Source organism: Mesoplodon bidens (assembly GCF_964165515.1).
Source record: "Mesoplodon bidens genome assembly, chromosome: 15".
NCBI lineage: Eukaryota > Metazoa > Chordata > Mammalia > Artiodactyla > Ziphiidae > Mesoplodon > Mesoplodon bidens.
The window spans coordinates 23,158,549-23,177,598 of NC_138171.1; the positions used below are offsets into that span (position 1 = coordinate 23,158,549).

Genomic DNA, 19,050 nt, shown 5'->3' on the forward strand with positions numbered 1-19,050 from the left:
CAGTGCTTTCTTTAGACGTGGCCAACAAGGCTAATGGAAAAGGAAGGGCTTTCAGAGAGCAGAGCCAAGAGCTACGGAAAACCATGGCTTAGGGAATCGACCCCAGAGCGTAGAGCTTGGGCCTAGTCAAGAGACATTCCCTTTCCCAGAGTATTTGCCCAACATCTGCCCAGAAGGACTTCAGAATGGCCATGGATCAGTAAGTCTCTGAACCCCTTCTCCCTCTTTCTGAACTGGAGTGTGGACTGCAGTCCTATTTTACCAATGTATGCTGGGTGTGTGTGTGGGGGGGGTTGGGAGGTGGGAGGTAGATATCTTTTTTTTTTTAATTTTAGATTTTAGGTTGCTTGATCAAGAGGAGGCACATCCCTATCTGACACAGATCATGAGATATTTTTTTCCTTTTTAAAAAATGTATGTATGTATGTATGTATGCATGTATTTATGTATTTATTTATTACTCAAGGAGAGTTGATTTACAATATTATATTCGTTTCAGGTGTACCATGAGATCCTGATGTTATGATTGATGAGTCTTTTCAGGATCTTTGGGATAAGGGTATTTTCTGTGAGAGGGACACAAATCAATGTGGCCAAGAACGTGGACCACAGTAAACTGAATTACTGACCCTGATTCTTCACCCCTTCCTCTGTCCACACGGTGGGAGGAGAGTTCCCCGTCCCTTGTTTCTGAGCTATGACTTCCTCTAACTAATAGGATTTTAGCAGATATTATGCAAGCAGGGACCTTGAAATGTACCTGTGTACTTAGGCTTGCTCTCTGTGCTTCTGCCATCAACATGAGAAGAACATGCCCTGCTAAAGCCACTGCTCCCAGGAGGACACTTTGGTCCCAGGAGGAGGGTGAGAAACACGTGGAACAGAGCCATTCTAGCTGATCCACAAACTTGGGAGCAAGAAATAAACGTTACTTGTTGTTACATTGATTTTGTAGTTGTTTGCTTTGCAGCACTCTTGTAGCAATAGCTGACCAATACAGGGACCCAGACGGTTCTGGGACGTGTAGCCTACCACCCATCTTCAGTCCATTCATGAGTGACTGGGGTCGGGGGAGATTGGTGAGTGAAGGTTTATTTGAAGAAAATTGTTGACGTGCTATCTGATTCTCCAGGCCCACCTCCTGCTTAGAGAACTTTCCTTGGGCCTGATGACGTGGGGAATCTGATCCTTTACCTGAGACTCTTATAAGACTGTAACAGAGTGCCTGGGAGAGCCTGGCAGGGATACCCTGGATTTGGAGGCCAAAGAAACTGGCCCCCGACACCTGCTTTGGAGACTTCTAATGTGGAGAGGCTGGCAGGCTTAGCTGTGACAGCAGGTCTAGAAGGAAGGCTGTAGCAGACCAGCCTATACTTTCAGAGTTCTGCAAGGCACAGGCCTCGTTTTCACGTGGGTGAAGCGGGAGCTGAGGGAGACAGTACGGCTGGAGTCGTCATCAGAGGAGTCTGCCCGAGATGCCTGCCTGGCAGGGCCAGGTCCCCTGGCAAACAGAGGCTGAGTGCGGAGGAGGGGGACCACTGGTTGGAGAAGCTGAGGCAGAATAAGCAGCAGTGGCCTAGAGGGGGATTGCCCATGCTAGGAAAGAAGACACCACAAGGCCCCTGCAAGATAGGAGAAACTCTGAAAGCACCACCTAAGAGAAAGAGCTAGCAAGTGGCATGTGTCACACAGATACTCCTGATGCCAGACAACATAGCGACCTTCCCCTCCCACGGGAGGAACCAGAAATGGCCACTGATGAACAAGGGACAGAGAAGACACTGACCACCACGCCCAGCTCCCCACTGTGGGCTTCTGAGCCCAGTCAGGCCCTAGCTGCAGGTGCGTGAGGTCTGAAGTAGATGAGACTGATGTTTTGAAACGAGACCAGACTCTCAAGACCTGAAAATGAGACTGTTCCTTAAGGTCTCAAAATGACTGGAAAAGCTCGGGGATCTGCCCAGATACCAGCCACAATTTGAAAGGCAATAGTGACACAAAGTGGCTTCTTGCTCTGCCCCCTGCCTTTGCAGTTCATTCAGTCAACAAGCTGGTTTCTTGTGTATAGAATATCCATAAGATTCAGGCTCAGTTACTTATATCAAACACCAACTGAGCGCTTGAAACACGTGGTTTTCCTACAAGAATCCAACCTCAATGCCTTTGATTGTCAGGAGGCTCAGAGTCAAGTCTGAGAACCAGTAATAACAGCTACACTTGTCAGCTCCTACCATGTGCAAGGGCCCGCCTAAACCTCTCCAGGCACAGCCTTATTTCATCTCCCCCAAGAGCTCTCTGGGGTCTGGCTTATGCCTCAATTTACACATGGGGAAACTGAGGCTCAGGGAGGAAAACTCTTTAGTCAGAGTGAGATGAAGGTTCTCTCTACTAAGCCAGAAATTGTGCTATGATCTTCCTGGGTCTTGATGGTCATGGCTTGCTCTGGGACACAGGGTCCCCTTTTTCTCTCATCATGCCTGGGTTATTGTCAGAGAACTTAGACCAAGTATCAGAAAGGATAGGTTGTCCCTGACTGTGAATATGAGAGAAACCTGCAAACCCACCCCTTTGAGAAGGCTCAATGCAGATCCCATCCTCTTCCCTGCAGGGGCCCACCCTCCCCACAGGTTTGCCTACCTGAACTAATCCTAACAGGTAAGTAGGGCTTCAGTAAGAGCCAGGGTCTAGAGAGTCAGGGGCAACCAAGTATCTCACAAGCTCCGGCCCTCACGACCCCCTCACCCCACCCCGAGTGTTGACTTCTGCCTCTGTGACAGCCCCACCCCCACCCCACTGCTGCCATTTGAGCTCCAGTTCACCAGTTGGTGGGAAGTCCAGCCCCAAGGCCTCCTACTTTTGCTAGCCACCCCTCCAATCCTGGCTCACCAACCATGGATTCCTCCCCACCTCCGGTCCACCAGGAACGGTCCCAGGGGTCCCCCATCTCGGTACTCACTCGGAAGCGTGCGACTATTGCTGAGGCTGCCGGTGCTGGGAGGGGGGGAAAGGGACTGCAGGGAAACACTGTCCTCCTCCTGCGAGCAGCCCGCCTGGATGGCGCGCAGGTAGCTGTGGCTGCGGGAGCGGAAGTAGCTGGGCAGCGGCAAGTCTAGAGCCTCCGCCGCGGTCGACTCTGCTTCACTGCAGGCCGACTCGCAGGCTGCCTCGTACTGGTCGCTCAGATCTGCCTCCCGTACCTGTCAGGGCAAAAGCAGGCATCAGGGGCCGGCTGTGCCCACTGGGGAGGGATGGGGTGCTTGGTGGTCAGCTCAGCTGCAGAGCTGGAGTCTGTGGGGCCTCACCTCGGCCCACCCTCCTGCTCCCGTCTCACTCAGGACACGGGACGGGCAGATGGAGCCCTTAAGAAATATACAGACTCTCTCACCTCTTTGGGCCTCAATTTTCCCATCTCTACAATGGAGGAGAAACTAGTAAACATACTTTCTAGGATGTTAGCTAGGTTATATCTTGTGTGTCCAGAAGGATTAACTAATAGATTTTGAGGTCATATGTGAATTCAGCCAGAAAGAAGGCTATAATCAGTAACGTCTGCCCTGAAGGTTGGAATGGGGAGGTGGCAGTAGGTGTGTTACATATTTACCATCTTATGGTCCAATTCCTTCATTTTTACAAGCAAAGAAACTGAGGGCTACTGAGGGGAAGATACTTGCCAGTTGTACCCAGTGAAGAAGTAGCAGAATCAATACTCCAAATGTATATTTAAGGAAGGTTAATCTAGCCCTGGTATACAGAATGGATGTGGGATATAGGGTCTGGAATGGAGGCAGAGGCCAGAGATGAAGCTGATGCAATAGTCTGGTGAGAGAAAATAATACTGGAATGAGGGTAGTGGCAGTGAGGACTGATTAGTCACATCTGCCATGGACAGTATGGAGAATGGAGGTATATATGCTATTTGCCATCTCACGTCTAGTTCAACCTCATCTGGATGGTTTCTAAGTGTCCCTCTAGAAACAAGATCCTACAAATCTGCAGCTGGGGGTGTGAGTGTAGAGGGGGCTCACCATACATACACTCTCCAATGGTTCTGGAAGGGTCTGTCTGACCCATGTCTCAGGCCATCTTGGTACCTGGGGATCACAGAGTATAAGCTGAGGAGTCAGCTGGCTAAAGATGGACACTGGGTGGGGGTCCGGGAAGACACCTGGGCTACACGGGATGGGGCAAAAGTTGACTGAGCACCATGTGGAGGAAAAGATGAAGCTGGATATGGGGCCACTGTGCCCTGGACCTGGCTGTGTGACCTCAGGCAGGCCAGCACTATCCCCTGGATCAGTGTTTCCCTATCTAAATGGAATAGAATGCCTGTGGACTCGTCTGGCACTGCATCAGGTAAAATGACTGAATGGATCATCACCCAATTTTTTTTCTGGCTGCACCGCACAGCTTGGGGTATCTTAGTTCCCCGACCAGGGATTGAACCCGGGCCCTCGGCAGTGAGAGCGCGGAGTCCTGAACACTGGACTGCCAGGGAATCCCTGATCATCACCCAATTTGGAGTATATGTTTGGAAAGGTCTAAATTTGCTCTGTTCAATATGGTAGCAACTAACCATGCCTGGCTATTTAGGTTTAAATTAATTAAACAAAATTCAGTTCCTTAGTCACACTAGCCACATTTCACTTGCTCATGTTACCTTATTGGACAGCATGGATTATAGAACACCTCCAATCATCACAGAAAATTCTATCAGACAGCACTGATAAATTAAAACGTAGGCCATGTGACATACCCAAAATTCACTTGGAGAGGGTATCAAAGAGATAGGTGTTTATCCTCCAAAGCTGCAACCTGAGGTATATTGAGAGAGGCCCCTGTGATTGCCAAGGGCGATGAGGCCTTGATTAGGGACTGCACGGTAATGGCCCACCTCTGGAGCTAGACTGCCAGAGTTTCATTCCCGGCTCCATCATTTTCTCACAAGAGGAATATGGGCAAGTCACTTAACTGCTCTGTGCCTCAGTTTCCCCATCTGTAAAATGGGGGCTAATTAGAGACCAGATTTCACAGGACTGTGATCAAGATGAAATGAGATCATTCATAATCACATGCTTAATCACTAAGCACCTGATAACCTGTACCTGTTATTACAGGCAACTTTATGGGGCAAGTGCAAAGATTTGTCAGTGTCAGTTAATATGCTCCCAAGCTCCCAGGGAGAGGCCAGCTGGTTAGTGCTGTTGGTATGTATATCATTGAGGATGTACTATGCGCAGGGAACTGCCCTGGGGGTTTTACATGTGAACATATCACACCCTTATCACGAGGCTGCTGAAGGAAGGAAGAGGTCACCTGGCCCACTGTGGGCTCCCCAAAGACCCTCTGCAACAATGTGCTCAAGAAAAATTATGATATGAAGGTGGGAGGCACATGAGGCATCCGTGGCTGGAATCAGGAGATGTGGAGCCAGTCACAGTTCTGCCCTGTAGGCCGTGTGGCCTTGGATCAGTCCCTTGCCACTCCTGGCCACAGTGAGGACCTGGGCCCAGAGCACCTTCCGTGCCTCTCTATCTGGCCTCAGGGCTGGGGCCTGGGGGGGAGGAGAGGACCACCTCCAGGGGCAGGATGGGTGTGCGTGGGATGGGGCACCCTTAGGACAGGCAGGCAGTGCCAGGACTGGCGTCATCTTCACCACCTTTGGTAAGCTTGAAAAGTCTCTGCATTCATTCCAGAACCCTAACATCCTTAAAGGTCTTATTGGAACCCAAGAAAGGAGATAAGTCAGGGGATCTGGGGGCTGGGATGTGAAGGCCAATGCCCCCAGCCCCTGATCTGTCCAAATGGAACAGTCTCCCCAGGCCTTTCCCAGGCTTTGGGGGATGAGAGGAAGGAGGGAGCTAGAAGCTCTCAGGGTACACCTTCCTTTATCTTGGGGTTATTCTTTAAAAAACCATTTTTTTAATTCAAGTATAGTTGATTTACAATGTTATGCCAATATCCTGGGGTTATTCTTGCCCCATCCCTAGATCCTAGCCCATTCTTTTCCATTTTTGAGAAGAGGAAACTGAGGCACAGAGAAGTGAAGCAATAGGGCCAAAGAGTGGAAGGTCCAGGCACCAACGTGATCCCTGACACCATCTTCACTGCAGGGGGCTTTCCTGGTGCTGGCTCTGCTTGCACCTGCCCAGCTCAGGGGCCAGCACCACTGGGGTGCCTGAGACACAGCCCTGGCCTCTGGGATTGGGGGACAAGAGAATGGCAAACATACTGACCTGCTGCTCGTGGCCAAACAACTGGGGGATCAGGGAGGCCTGTCCAAAAATCTGCAGGAAAGAGATGGGGGAGGGTTATGGGGAGACCGAGGCTGGGGGCTAGGGTTGGGTATTCAGGCCCGGCTGCAAGAGAACTTGTGGCTGGCTGGTCTAACCTCCTCCCCAGACTGGCTGAGGCCCAGTTGCTGGGAGGTCTTGGCTTCCTCCAGGGGTGGGAGGCTCACTCCTTCTGGGCCCGGGTGTTCTTGCAGACTTGTAATCTGCCGTTTATAAGTCTTTCTCCTGGGTTGGCTTCTGGGACCATGGATGTCCTGTCTGCTGCCTCTCACCTGGGCAGGCAGCTCCCAGGATGTACAGATTAGGGACAGAGCCCAGAGACTTCTCTTCCCTGGTCAGGGCTTACACAGTCCAGTGCCTGGTGGGAGCGGGGTTTCTTCTGGCAGGAGTTGAGGCCTCAGAGACACAGACAGAGCTGGACATCTCTGACTTTGGGGCGACATATGTGGCTCAGGTCACTCAAGCTTCATGGGATGAGGGTTTGGGGGTTCAGAGGACCCTGGGCTAGGGGACAGCTGGGGCTGGGCAGGGGGTAGTGGGAGAGACCTGCTGGGGTCCCCAGCCTGGCTGATTCCGTGTACCTTTTCGTGTAGCCAAAGGACAAAATTGTTCCAGGTGCCAGGGCCAGGCAGGGGATAGAGACAGTGGGTGTGAGAGAGACAGACAGACCCAGAGAGAAACATGGAAATGAGACACACTGGAGAGAATCAGAGAAAAATGTGAATGAGGGGAGAGCAAAACAGAGGGAGACAGACACAGACCGACAGGGAGACTGAGGGATGAGAGAACAGGCAGGATGGGAGAGACAGGGAGGGACGCCGTCCATTCAGCAAACCTGTGCCATGTGCTGGGGACTCTGTGGGGACAAGACAGCAAGGTCCCCGTCTGTAGGGAACTCCCAGTCTTAAGAGTGAGACAGACATCAACTAACAAGTATAATTCCAGATAGTGAGAAGTGCTGTCAAGAAAATTAAGCAGAGTAAGGAAACAGGGCCCCGGGGACCCCCTGAGGCAAGTGATAGGGCAGGTCCCTCTGAGGTGACATTTGAGCCAAGACCTGGGACACGGAGAAGAACCAGCTGTGCAAAGATCTGAGAGAAGATGCTCCTGGGAGAGGCAGGAGCAAATGCAGGGGGCCTGGGGCAGGAATGAGGTGTGTGAGGGGCAAAAGGGGGCCAGAGTGGCTGGAGCAGAGTGAGTGACAGAGCAAGTCGGGGAGCACATCTGAGAGGGAGGCCGGGCTTCACAGGTCTGGCTTCCACTAGGGTGAGGCGGGAGCCATGGGAGGCTTCGGAGCAGGTGACGTGATTTGACTTCTGTCTTTTACAAGCTCCCTCTGGCCGCTGAGAAGAGATTGGAGGGTGGCAGGCACGGAGGCCAGGACAACGGTACAGGTGAGACTTGGTGGGGCCTGGATGAGGATGGTGGGGCGGAGGGTCCCCTGGCCGGGGGTGGGGGGCTCTCCCTCTTCCCACATCTGAGGTCAATCTCCTTGGAGCGTGGGAACGACAGTGCTGAGGATGGGGGCTGGGGTGTGGGGGCTTGGCCGGGCCAGGAATATGGGGTGGTGAGGAGCTGGGATCCGAAAGTTTTAAGCAGTCCGTTAGCCCAGGCCGTGGGGCTGCAGACGGTGGGACCTGGGGTCTGTTCCTGCCCAGAGAGGTGGCTGGGTCTGCACCTGGCTGCCTCTACTGCCTCACTGTGCTACTACTGGCAGATGTCTGCCCTCTCTGGGCCTCGTCTCCCCATCCACACCATGGGGGGAGCCCTCAAGCCTTGACTGGTCGTCCCTTTGCAAACTGTAAAGTACTGCGCACAAGACGGTAGGGGCTGAGGTCCAGGTCTGGGTCTGACAGCCCTAGATCTCTGCCCAGCTTTGCCTCTTCCTAGCTGTTGCCTCTTCCTAGCTGTTGTGACCCCACCTATCTGGGCCTCAGTTTCCTCATCTATGAAATGGGGATATGGATGATAAGGCCCCCTCTGGGGGTGGCTGTGAGGGATCAAGGAGCTAGCTGATGGTTGAGAGAATTAATAGTATAGCACAGCATGTTTACCGCTGTTAGTGGCAGAGCTGGCTGGGCACTGGAGGTCCAACTATCCACTGATCAGGTGGGACATGGAGATCCAGAGTGGAGAAGCAACTTGCCCGAAGTCACACAGCAAGATGACAATGCTAACCATCAAGGGAGCCACCCTTTGCTGAGCACATTATGTTTGTTATCTCACTGATTCCTCACAACCCTCTGAAACAGGAATTATCACCCTCCGGTGGTAAATCAGGAAACTGAGGCTCGGTGGGGGGGTGTTTTGTCCTGGGTTCATACTGTCAGTGACAAGACTGGGACTCAAACCCAGGTCCGCAGTACCCTATCCTCAGGGCTCCTGGGTCTAAGGCAGTGGTATGGCCCCTTCCTCTGGGCCCACAGCTTAGGCCATCAACGTGAGGCCCTGTGACTGTTCTCCAGCCACAGGACAGTCAGTGGGGAAGAGACACACACAGGCAGCTTCAGGACCAAAGACCGAACAGAAGCACAGGGCAGATATTCAGGGACCACTCAACAGAGGCTGGACCTGGACGTCTGTCCTTTTCCTGGGTGGGAGTTGCGGCTCTCCCAAGCCCACTGACCTTCTGGCTGCCTGCCACCCTTACCTGGCTGATGCAACTGGAGTCGTTGAGGCTGTCGCTGACGGGGTTGTAGTCCTCCTCCCAGCTCGGACACTTGGAGGGCAGCAGCATATCCACTGAATCCAGGCGGTCCAGACTCCTGGTGGGGATGGGGAGCAGATGGGGCTCAGCCCACCCTTTGTTCAGCATGGGAAACTGAGGCCCAGAGGGGGAAAAATGGGCCAAGGTTATCCAGCGGCAGAGGGTAAAATGGAAGTCACTGCCATCCCGGGTAGTAGAGGGGGTGATGAGCAAGGGGAGAGCTGCTCCCAGCTTTTGGAGGCCTTGTGAGTCTGGAGGGTGCCGGTGGCCCTCACCTGTTATATCCACTGCAACCGTGAGGTGGCGGCACAAGCTTGCTCTTGACTGTTTCAAACCAGGGGTGGGCCACACCAGCTCAATTCTACAGCCCCCTCCTCTGCAGGCCTGGGGCAATTCCAGGGGCTGGACAGAGGAGATGGGTCAAGGCCCACAGCCTTGACCTCCGGCCAGGGCTGCCCAAAGGTCATCAGTTTTGACACAATGTCCGGGTAGCCTCCACCAGGTCCCTGAAGACTCACCACTTCTCCTCATAGCCCTGGCTCTTCAATCTTTCTCACATCTACCTGACCCTGGGCCTCCCCCTCCCCAACTCCCCCGCTCTGGAAATAAGGTCCAAGCCTCCAATAGCTCAGGGTCTTGACATAGACAAACTTGGATTGGAATCCAGCTTCCTCACTGGGTGACCCTGGGCAAGTTGTCACCCCTTAAGTCTCAGTTTCCTCACCTATAAAGTGGGAGATGTCACTGTGCCTGCCTGCTGGGGCTGTAAGGAGGTTTCAGTGATGCAGATTCAAGGGCACTGGGGCAGGCAGAGAGCCCAGAGCGCAGCAACGGCTAACAGATGGCCCCCATTACTGTTACTACAGGAATACTCCTTTTATTGCACTTCACTTTGCTGCGTTCTGCAGATATTCTTTTTTTGGTTTTTCTTTTCTATTCTTTTTAACAAATTGAAGGTTTGTGGCAACCCGGAGTTGTCAGGTGATGGTTAGCATTTTTCAGCAATAAAGCATTTTAAAATTAAGGTATGTACTTTTTAAAAGACATAACGTTATTGCACACTTAGACTATAGTGTAAACATAACTTTTACATGCACTGGAAAACAAAAACATTTCGTGTGACTCACTTTATTGCCATATCCACTTTATTGCGGTGGTCTGAGGTATGCCTGTACTACTATTATCAATTCCCTCTCATTCAAGGCCTGGGCCCTGGTCCTGCCCACCTCTCCCACCTCCATGCCCACAGGTCATTCAAGGAATTGCAGGATCTCAGGAGGAGAAGGGGTCTTAGAGATCATCTAGCTCAGCCCCCTTCACTTAAAGCTAGGGAAACTGAGGCTCAGAGAGGGTGAGACCTAGGAATGGCTGGTGGTGTCCTGAATTCCCACCTGGAGGCCATTCCCTGCCTCTGTCCCAGCCAGTGAGACTCCCTGCCTCAGTCTACTGTCACCTGCCCGCTCTATTCCCTCTGCTGCAGTCCTCCCAGGCTACCTCCTCCAGTGAAGCTTTGGCTCTTGCCCCCAGGAGTAGAAGAACTAGGACTAAGCTGGTTTCCTTTAACTCTTCCAAGTCCTTTGTCTGTTTCTGACTTGCTTTTGTTTCTCTTCCTCAGTGGGTTCTGCATCACCTATACCAACTTTCACCTGTTTTGCACTCATTCTTTTCTGTTCTAATCCCCACGGTGACTTCTGCATGTGAAAGGCTCACTTCTCTCTCTAACATGTTAATTGTTGCTTCCTGTGTGCACGTGTTTCATTTTTCACACTTTCACTAACTCTTCCCAGTATTAAAGCAACAGGATGGGGCTCCATTGGTGGAATGCCGGGCCGGGTGATGGGACAGGTGAAGGATGTCTATCTCCCTTTGACTTCTGGATCCTCCCTCATCCCCAGTCTCGGAGCTCAACTCAGGGGTCAATTACAGGGGCACTGGCAGAGGGGGCTCTGGCCTTCCCTGGGCAGTGCTGGCACAAGGGGTGGGCTCACTAAGGGCAGGGTTCTCTAACCTGAAGAAAAGGGTCTCCTGGGGCAGTTCCCCTGTACGAGTGGAAATCATCTGGGGATGTAGCTCCCGTGGGCGGGGTTTACCTGGGCCAATCACTCCGGAGAGACTCCCCTTATGATTTACCAAAGGATAAGGCTCACCTGTGGTCAGGACTTAGCTGTGGGGGGCTTATGGGGTGGGTTCACCAAATGGCGGGGCTCTCCGGAGTCAACTCATCAAAGTGCAGGGGCCAACCTAAGGACGAAGATCTCAGGAAGGGGGCTAACCGGAAGGAGGGTTCACCTAGGGGGCCTGGATCATTGGGGGCGGGGCTTCATCTGGGTCTGAGGCTGGAGGGCAGGATTCATCTGTGGGGCTGGGATCTCCGGGCGGGCGGCTGAAGAGGAGGAAGGCCAGGTTCCCAGGGGTGGGACATACCTGTGAGGGGCTCACCTAGAGGGCAAAGCTTGCCTGTGAGCCAGGGCGGTACGAGTGTAAAGAGGCTTTCCCAGAGGAGCGCTCGCAAGTGGGCGGGGCCCCAGTGGAGCTGGGTAAGCCTGCGGGCGTGGCTCATTTTAAGGGAGTGGTCCCCTTAGGGAGCAGAACTCACAGGTGACCAGGGCTTCTGGTGCGGGGTTCCCAGAGGGAAGGACTCACTGGTGAGCAGAGGCTTCCTGGGGCGGGACTTGGACTTCGGAGAGGCTCTCCCACGGTGGGGCTTCTGGGGGCAGGGCTGGCCTGCGGGCGCGACTCTAGGGGGCGGGACTGTGCGCTCACCTGCGGGGGTTGCTCTGCTCTCCCAGCGACTGCTGCGTGGCCCTCAGGTAGCTCTGGCGCCGCGCCGCCGTCTTGGGGGAGGGCTTGGGGCTGCCGGCGGACTCGTCACTGTCCTCGTCGCCCATGGCCTTGATGTAGCTGCCGCTGCGCATTCGCCGGCACGGGATGGGGCCCTCGCCCGTGGAGTCCGCCTCGCGCGGGGACAGCAGCGAGGTGGTCCATTCGCCGCCGCCTCCGGGCACCTGGGGATGGGCGGACAGCTATCGGCAAGGGTGGCTCGGGGGGCAGCGCACACCCCCAGCGCGCCGCCGGCCATCCAGCCTCGGGCTCATCACCTGGGGCGTGAGCTGCACGCTAGAACCCCCATCTCCAGGACCCTGAAGCTCCCTCGCTGCCCACTTCGGGGAATTCGGCCTTTGGTGCTGGGTACTGCCACTAAAGGCACCCATCAGGACCCATCAGCAGAGCCGGGGCTGAGAAGGATACCTGGGTTCCGGAGCCAGTTCTGCCGCAGCTTCACTATGTGGCCTTCTCCAGCCTCAGATCTCCGTGGATGCCAGGCTGAGTGTGCCCCAGCAAAACCGCCCAGACAGAAGGATCACAATGGCTTCCACTGCAGCTACACTTCTGAGCAACCCCTGTGTTCCCATTACTTCCCCTGCTATCTCAGTGGATGGCTTATGATCCCACTGCCCAGATAAGAACAGCAGGCTTGAGAGAGGTCCCTGGACCCTAGGATGGCAGGGGAGGATGAGTCAGGGGACCCTAGCACATCAGTACGGAGGTGAGGTCTTTGGGGCCAAACAACGTTCCTCATCCTACAGGTGGGTAAACTGAGGTACAGAGAGCACAAGGGCTTTGTGGGGTCTGGCAGCCAAGTGGTGAGCTGGAAAAAGGGCTCAGTGTTCCCATCTGAACTCCAGGGACCCCATCTGTGGAAGGGGGCTGTGATAAGGGTAAGTAAGGTCACAGCTGTGAGGGCAGCCCTGGTCCTCAGTGGTTACAGTGGCAGAAACCAACTGAGGGGACCTCCCCTGCCCTTCTGAGGCCAGGCTCTGCCAGCTGCTCCAGGGCAGCACACACTGTCTACACTCTTGTTCACTTGATACCCACCGATGTGTCCACACGGTGGATATTCACCTCCTTATGGAGTATGCTCATCTCAGCACTCACACGTACCTCAGCCCGAGCACAGGGTGAACACGCCGTGCCATGTACATGCACCTCAGAGAGCAAGCATACCCTTTCCCAGCACACCCCTCTCCCCAAGGACACACCCCTCTCCCCAGGGATGCACCCCAGCCACTTTATCATGTGCCCGCCCCTCACTGAGTGCACGATGTGAACACAGAGCGTACACACCTCCTCACGTGCACACCAGCCACCACTGCACCGTGGACACATCTCAACTTGCCCCTCCTCACCGTGTCCCCGCCTCAACACATACAGAGCACACACCTTCACTGGGTCTATATGTCACCGCGGACACCCAGGCACACGTTTCTCAGTGTACACAGCACACCCATTCTTCTCCATGCCCACAAGTACACACCACACTCCCCAAATCACCAAGCCTGCACAGAGACCATGTTCTTCTCAGTTCCCACATTGCCAGTGGCTGATTCTTGGCTGAGGGAGGGTCCCTGCCTGGGATTCCCATCCCAGGTCCCCCCCCCCCGCCCCGCAGCTTTCCCATTAACACCCTCCTCCCCAACTGACTGCCCAGCCAGTCACCAGGACCTGCACATTCCACCCCAAACCATTTGCTAGTCCATCCTTCCTACCTCCACCTGTCCCTTGGGAAGGTGGCTTTGTATATCCCTGCTCAACACCTGTTGCTTCCCCAGCCCTTACCCACCTACTTCCTGTTGAGCAAGCAGGCAGCACCACTCCAGGGACTGCAGGGCCACCATTTCACGGTGTTTCTGAAGCATTTTCACGTGATCAGACCAAACCATATCATTTGAGAGGGAGCTAGGTCACACCCCACCCCCTCTGATGTTTCTAAGCTAAGGAAGTAGATTGAGAGCCACAAAAGCCTTAAATATATAAAACACTGCCTAGATTTCATTTCCCTCCTATTGAAAAAAACAGCCTTCTCCCCCCATAGTCTCACTGTCTTTGGAATTTTATATGGAATGACAAGAACTCAGGTCAGACTTTGATGTTCATCCAGTTCAAAATGCATCTAATGGGGCTCCCCTGGTGGCGCAGTGGTTGAGAGTCCGCCTGCCAATGCAGGGGACGCGGGTTCGTGCCCCGGTCCGGGAAGATCCCACATGCCACGGAGCGGCTGGGCCCGTGAGCCATGGCCACTGAGCCTGTGGTCCGCAACGGGAGAGGCCACAACAGTGAGAGGCCCACGTACCACAAAAAAAAAAAAAAAAAAATGCATCTAATGTGTTCCCAAAGGCTGGCCAGGCCTATGCTGACATGCCCTCCGGGATGAGGTACTCACTACCTACTGAAGCAGCTCCTTCCATCTGCAGGTGAACCGAAATCTACTTCCTGTAACTTTCACCCACAGCTTGGGCTCTGGTCCCGGGAGCCATCCAGTTCTCAGCCACTCACCCTGCCCTTGAGACCCAGCACAAGTGTAGCAGCAGAGATGTCTCTGAGCCTTCTGCCACTTTCCAGGAGTGCAGCCTTGGTGCATAATAAGTGCCTCAATAAACATTAGTGTTTGAAAGAAAAAAGCTAGTCCCCCAAACTGATTTAGGGCCTCGGGGCTCCTGCAGTCCCCCTGCTCATCTCCATCACATTCCGCTCATGCTGACAGGAATGTCTGCTCATGTGTCTTTCTCTCCCAGCGTCCTGATAATCGGGACTATGTCTTATTTATTTCTCACTCTATTCATTCAAGGGTCCATCTGTTCATCTACCCCTCTCTCCTCTCATGTTTCTTGAGCACTTCCTGTATGACAGACCCTGTCTTGGGCCCTGGGGACACAGAGCTGCACCAGATATGGTCCCTATCCTCAAGGAGCCCCCAGTCTGGGGGCTGGCAAGCAGAATGCCATGCAATTGGTCCTCGGAGGGGATAGAAGGCACAGCTTCCATATTTTTCTTCTAAAGGGAAGGGACGTGTTTTGGTCCCTACTCAGGGCCGGTCTCAAAAGGGTCCTAACCAATGTCTGCTGAGAGCATGACCAGTGGAAGGAATCCTCTTACTAGCAAGATACCATCAGCCACCCATTTCCTAGGCAAGTCAACAGAGGCCTGAGTGAAACAACTTTCCAGGTCAATCTGTGACAGAGCTGGGCCTCAAACTGGTGCCTTCCCCACCATCCCTCACCCTACCCTGACCCTGGCAGGGACCCACCTGCAGGTAATGGTAGGCAAGACCCTGGTGGCAGGATTTGGACTTTAGCAGGCTCTTATCCAAGGTGGCTGAGGTCTTCTGGCAGACCTCATGGGCGTGGCTGAGGGTCAGAGTGGACCAGGAGCCCCGCTTGACATAGTTGGTGTCAGCGCCCACCCCAAGGCTAGGGCAGGTGGCCGGGGGTGCCGGCGGAGGTGGTGGGGCGGTCAGCTCGGCGGTGTTGTTCTTGGTGGCTCTGAGCATGTGCCCACTGATGGTGTTGTAGGCGTGCGTGAAGTAGCGTGGCTGGCTGCGTTCTGTCTGGCGGCCTAGTGTCATCAGTCCAGAGGCTGGGCCACTGCTTCGGAAGGTGCCACCCTCACCATCCAAGTTGTCGTCGGAGCTCCACCAGCCCGAGATGTTGGAACGGCTGCGCCGCTTGGGCTCCCCAGCCTTGGCCCGCTCCTTGCTCTTGGCCCTCCGGCCCTTGCCGTCCTCCAGGCCACCTTTCTTGCCGCCATTGCCGCCGACCTTGCCTGCCGTGCCCTCCAGGGAGGGCGCCTTGGTGAAGAAGAGCCGCTGGACTGAGTGGACCAGGTGGCGGATGCGGCCAGGACTCTCGCCCCGGGCCTTGGCCTCCCCGCGGGGGAACTGGAGAGTGCTGAAGCCATCGCGGTGGATAGGCAGCTGCTTCTCAAACTGGTCCAGGAGGTTGGCGGGCAGCCGGTTGATCTTGGTGGCCTGGGCGTGGCTGGGGAAGGGGCTCTCCTCTGGCACCTCGAAGTGGGAGTTGTAGTGGATGCGGGGGAAGGTGCTGCTCGGTGGTGGCAGCTGGTTGTTGAGCGGGAAAAGCCCGTCCCCTGGCAGAGCATTCTGCCCGGGGAAGCGAGCCTCGCGGGCAAAGGCCTCCGTGGGCGATAGCAGGTAGGGGTTGCGATCAGGCCCTGCGAACAGGGGCTCGTGTGGTGGGTCCAGGCTGTCGGACAGGTGGCGGGGGCGGCTGTCACCGAGGCCTTTCATGATCCCGGCCCTCGGGGCAGGGGCCGTCGCCCTAGCGCGTTGCCCGGGTCTCCTCTCCCGGGCAGCAGCTAATCTGGGGAGAGAAGACAGACAGGCATCAGCTGGATTTGGAAGGGATAGGATGCTGGGAAGGTCAGCCAGACCCCTGCAGATCTCAAGGTTGGAAGGATTTCTGAAGACTCCTGGCCTGCCCTTAACACTGTGGGTCGGGAATCACGAGTACAAATGGAGACCCACATACCATACGGATAAATAAAAGCGACATTTCAGGCTAGCGAGACTTTAAACAAAGTATGTTCTACTCTCCTACCTTGACGAACATATTTTCACAATAGCCTGGAAAGCCAGGTTCGAACTCAGACTTCTTGGTCTCCTCCGAATTCCATGGCAGCACGTGGTCAGGGGGAAGCTGCCTGCCCTCCATTTTCCTCCTGTCTCTGTTCCTCACCACGAGAAGCCCCACCTATGCGTGCACCCCCAGCTCACTCCACATGCCCCCCAAACAGCCACCCCTCAGCCCTAGGGCTGGTCCCACTGGCAGTGTAGGCCACCATGGGAGGATCTGTGCTGGCCCTGGAAGCAGGCCTGGGGTCTTTGGGGCAGGGAATTCCAGGCTGGGGTCTGCTCGGGGTGCACAGTGTGGCCGAAAGGGGGATGTAGGCTCTGGGTGGGCATATTCCCTTGGCCTCTGAACATTCCTTGCCTCGTGGGGAACAACAAGGTTGAGAGAGGGCCAGAGAGGCCTTCTAAAGAGTGGGGCCTGGGGCCAGGGCCCCTCTTCCCCAGGTCTAAGGGCAGTACTGTCCAACTCTATTTTAGCAGAAGAATCCTTACGTCAGATGTAAACCCTCTGTAAAAACCCACTCTGTCCTCAACAAAAGTCTACTGAGTGTGACCCCTGGGCTAGAGGCTGGGGGTTGCAGCCATCAGACAGGCCAACAAGCCCATCAGCCCATCCTTTCCTACTGGGATGAATCAATGACACCTGGCCTGGGACAGAGTTCCCAGCAAGTCAATAGCAGAAGCATATCCTTAGGATGGCGTGTAGGTGGAGCCATTGTGCCTCAGTTTCTCTACTGTAAAATGGGCCTTCCAGCCAGAACCATCCTGGAAATGCCAGTCTCAAACTTAGGCAAGTCCCTTTCCTTTCTGGGCCTCAGTCTTCCCATCTGTACCATGGGGCAGAGGGGGAGGTCAGCAAGCTTTCTTAGCCCTGGACCCCACTACTCATGCTTGGAGGAGTCCCAAGGATTGGTCTGGCCTGTGTGCCTGGTGTGCTGAGGATCTGCAAGGAGTTGGTGGTACAGCTGGAACAGAGCAAGTGAGGCCAAGGGCACTGGGGACAGAGGATATCTCAGAGGGGCTGGGCCAGAGTGGACGGGCTCTGGCTGAAGCCAGGTATGGGAGGCAGAATGATGGCTCCCAAGATGGCCAGTCCTAATCCTCAGAACCTGTGATTATGATACTTTACATGTTAAACAGGACACTGCAGATATGGTTAAGGACCTTGAGATGGGGAGATTTCCTAGATTATCTGGAGGGGCACAACCTAATCACATGGGTCCTCGTCAGAGGGAGGCATGAGGGTCAGAGTCAAAGAGGGAGATGTGATGACGGAAGCAGAGGTCAGAGTGATGTGGGGTCATGAGCCGAGGAATGCGGGCAGCCTTTAGAAGCTGGAAGAGGCAAGGAGTCAGATTCTCCCCTAGAGCCTCCAGAAGGAATGCAGCCCTGCGACCCATTTTAGACTTCTGATCTCTAGAACTGTAAGATAATAAACCTGTGTGTTTTAAGCCACTAAGTTTGTGGTAAGTTGTTACAGCAGCAATAGGAAACTCATACACCAAGCATAAGTTTAGGTGTCTGAGACACCCTCCCACCCCACAGGGCAGCTCTTAAGGCAAAGCCCAGACCCCACCAAACACTGCATAAAAAAGACTGGCCTAGGTGAAACCCCCATGTTATAGATGGGGAAACTGAGGCCCTCTGAGGGGACGAACTTACCCAAGATCACATAGTGGGTTCAGTAGCTGAGGCGGGGCTGAGACCCACAGCTCTCCCTACCCCTCTGCACAGCTGCCTTGCAACTGTCACCTGGAGCTTGCTGGCCCTAAGACCCTCAGGGATCTGAGAATTACTTCCTTGGACCTAGACATTTTCATGACCAAATGTGCCCCAAGGCTTCCTAAACCCTGAGACTTCTGCAGAGTCCACTGGCTGGAATTCTCCCCCTTCTCTGCCAGAGCCTCTCCCTGTCCCTGGGAGCCTGATGGACCCCACTCCTGAAGTCCACAGCATTTTAGCAATGGTCCTTGTAGCTGAACAGCCACATGGGAAGCATCTCTGCTTCCACCAGGTGACTTGTCAGAGCATTTATCCCCAGCCCGGAGAGGGAGTCTGCCGACTCACATTTTTACCTTCATTACAACAGCCACACGTGGTGGGGGACCATTATCTCCATTTTACAGATGGGGAAACTGAGCCTGAGAGAAGCAGTTCTAGCCAAGGTGAAATAGGTAACTCAGACTTCAGCCACCCTGTCAGTGTCCCAGACTGTCAAGTATCCTCCTCCACTCCACCCGCAGCAGCACCCTCTGGGCAAACCTCTTCTTGAGGACAATTTCAGGCAAATGCAAAACCACCCTCATATCCCTCCTGCTCCTGGCCTTTTCTTGGCCTCCTTGCATCCCCTCGGGGCTGCTGTGTCCTGGGACTCAGAGGCCAGCCTCCTTGGCTCTCCAGCTGGAGAACTGTGTGTGCAGCAATATGTCCTTGATGCCCACTCAAGTAAGGCCAATGATACTGAAAACTCAGAAGAGTTTGCAAACACAGCCCTCTGGCTCGCTGGCTTGGCAGGGGCCTGACTCCCTAGAAATACCAGAGGTGGAGAGGGCTGGTCCCCAGGAGCAGAAGATAGCTGCACAGCCCTGCCCCAGAAGTGCACACAACACTTCTCCTCCCAGACCGGG

At 54.5% G+C, this 19,050-nt stretch overlaps 1 protein-coding gene across 3 annotated transcripts in view; it reads right to left on the reverse strand.

The window, feature by feature from the left end:
* Positions 1–16,081, reverse strand: part of DLGAP4 (DLG associated protein 4) — a gene marked incomplete at its 5' end in the record, with an annotated part of 92,393 nt that extends 76,312 nt beyond the window's left edge. For 2 of the 3 annotated variants that reach the window (XM_081257372.1, XM_081257374.1), the window contains 5 exons: positions 2,957–3,197; positions 6,234–6,284; positions 8,941–9,055; positions 11,761–12,002; positions 15,083–16,081. In XM_081257372.1, coding sequence (XP_081113498.1) covers positions 2,957–3,197; positions 6,234–6,284; positions 8,941–9,055; positions 11,761–12,002; positions 15,083–16,081 — 1,648 coding nt within the window. The remainder of the gene's footprint in view (positions 1–2,956; positions 3,198–6,233; positions 6,285–8,940; positions 9,056–11,760; positions 12,003–15,082) is intronic. The other variant, XM_081257373.1, reaches the window with a different exon arrangement.
* Positions 16,082–19,050: the final 2,969 nt, after the last annotated feature.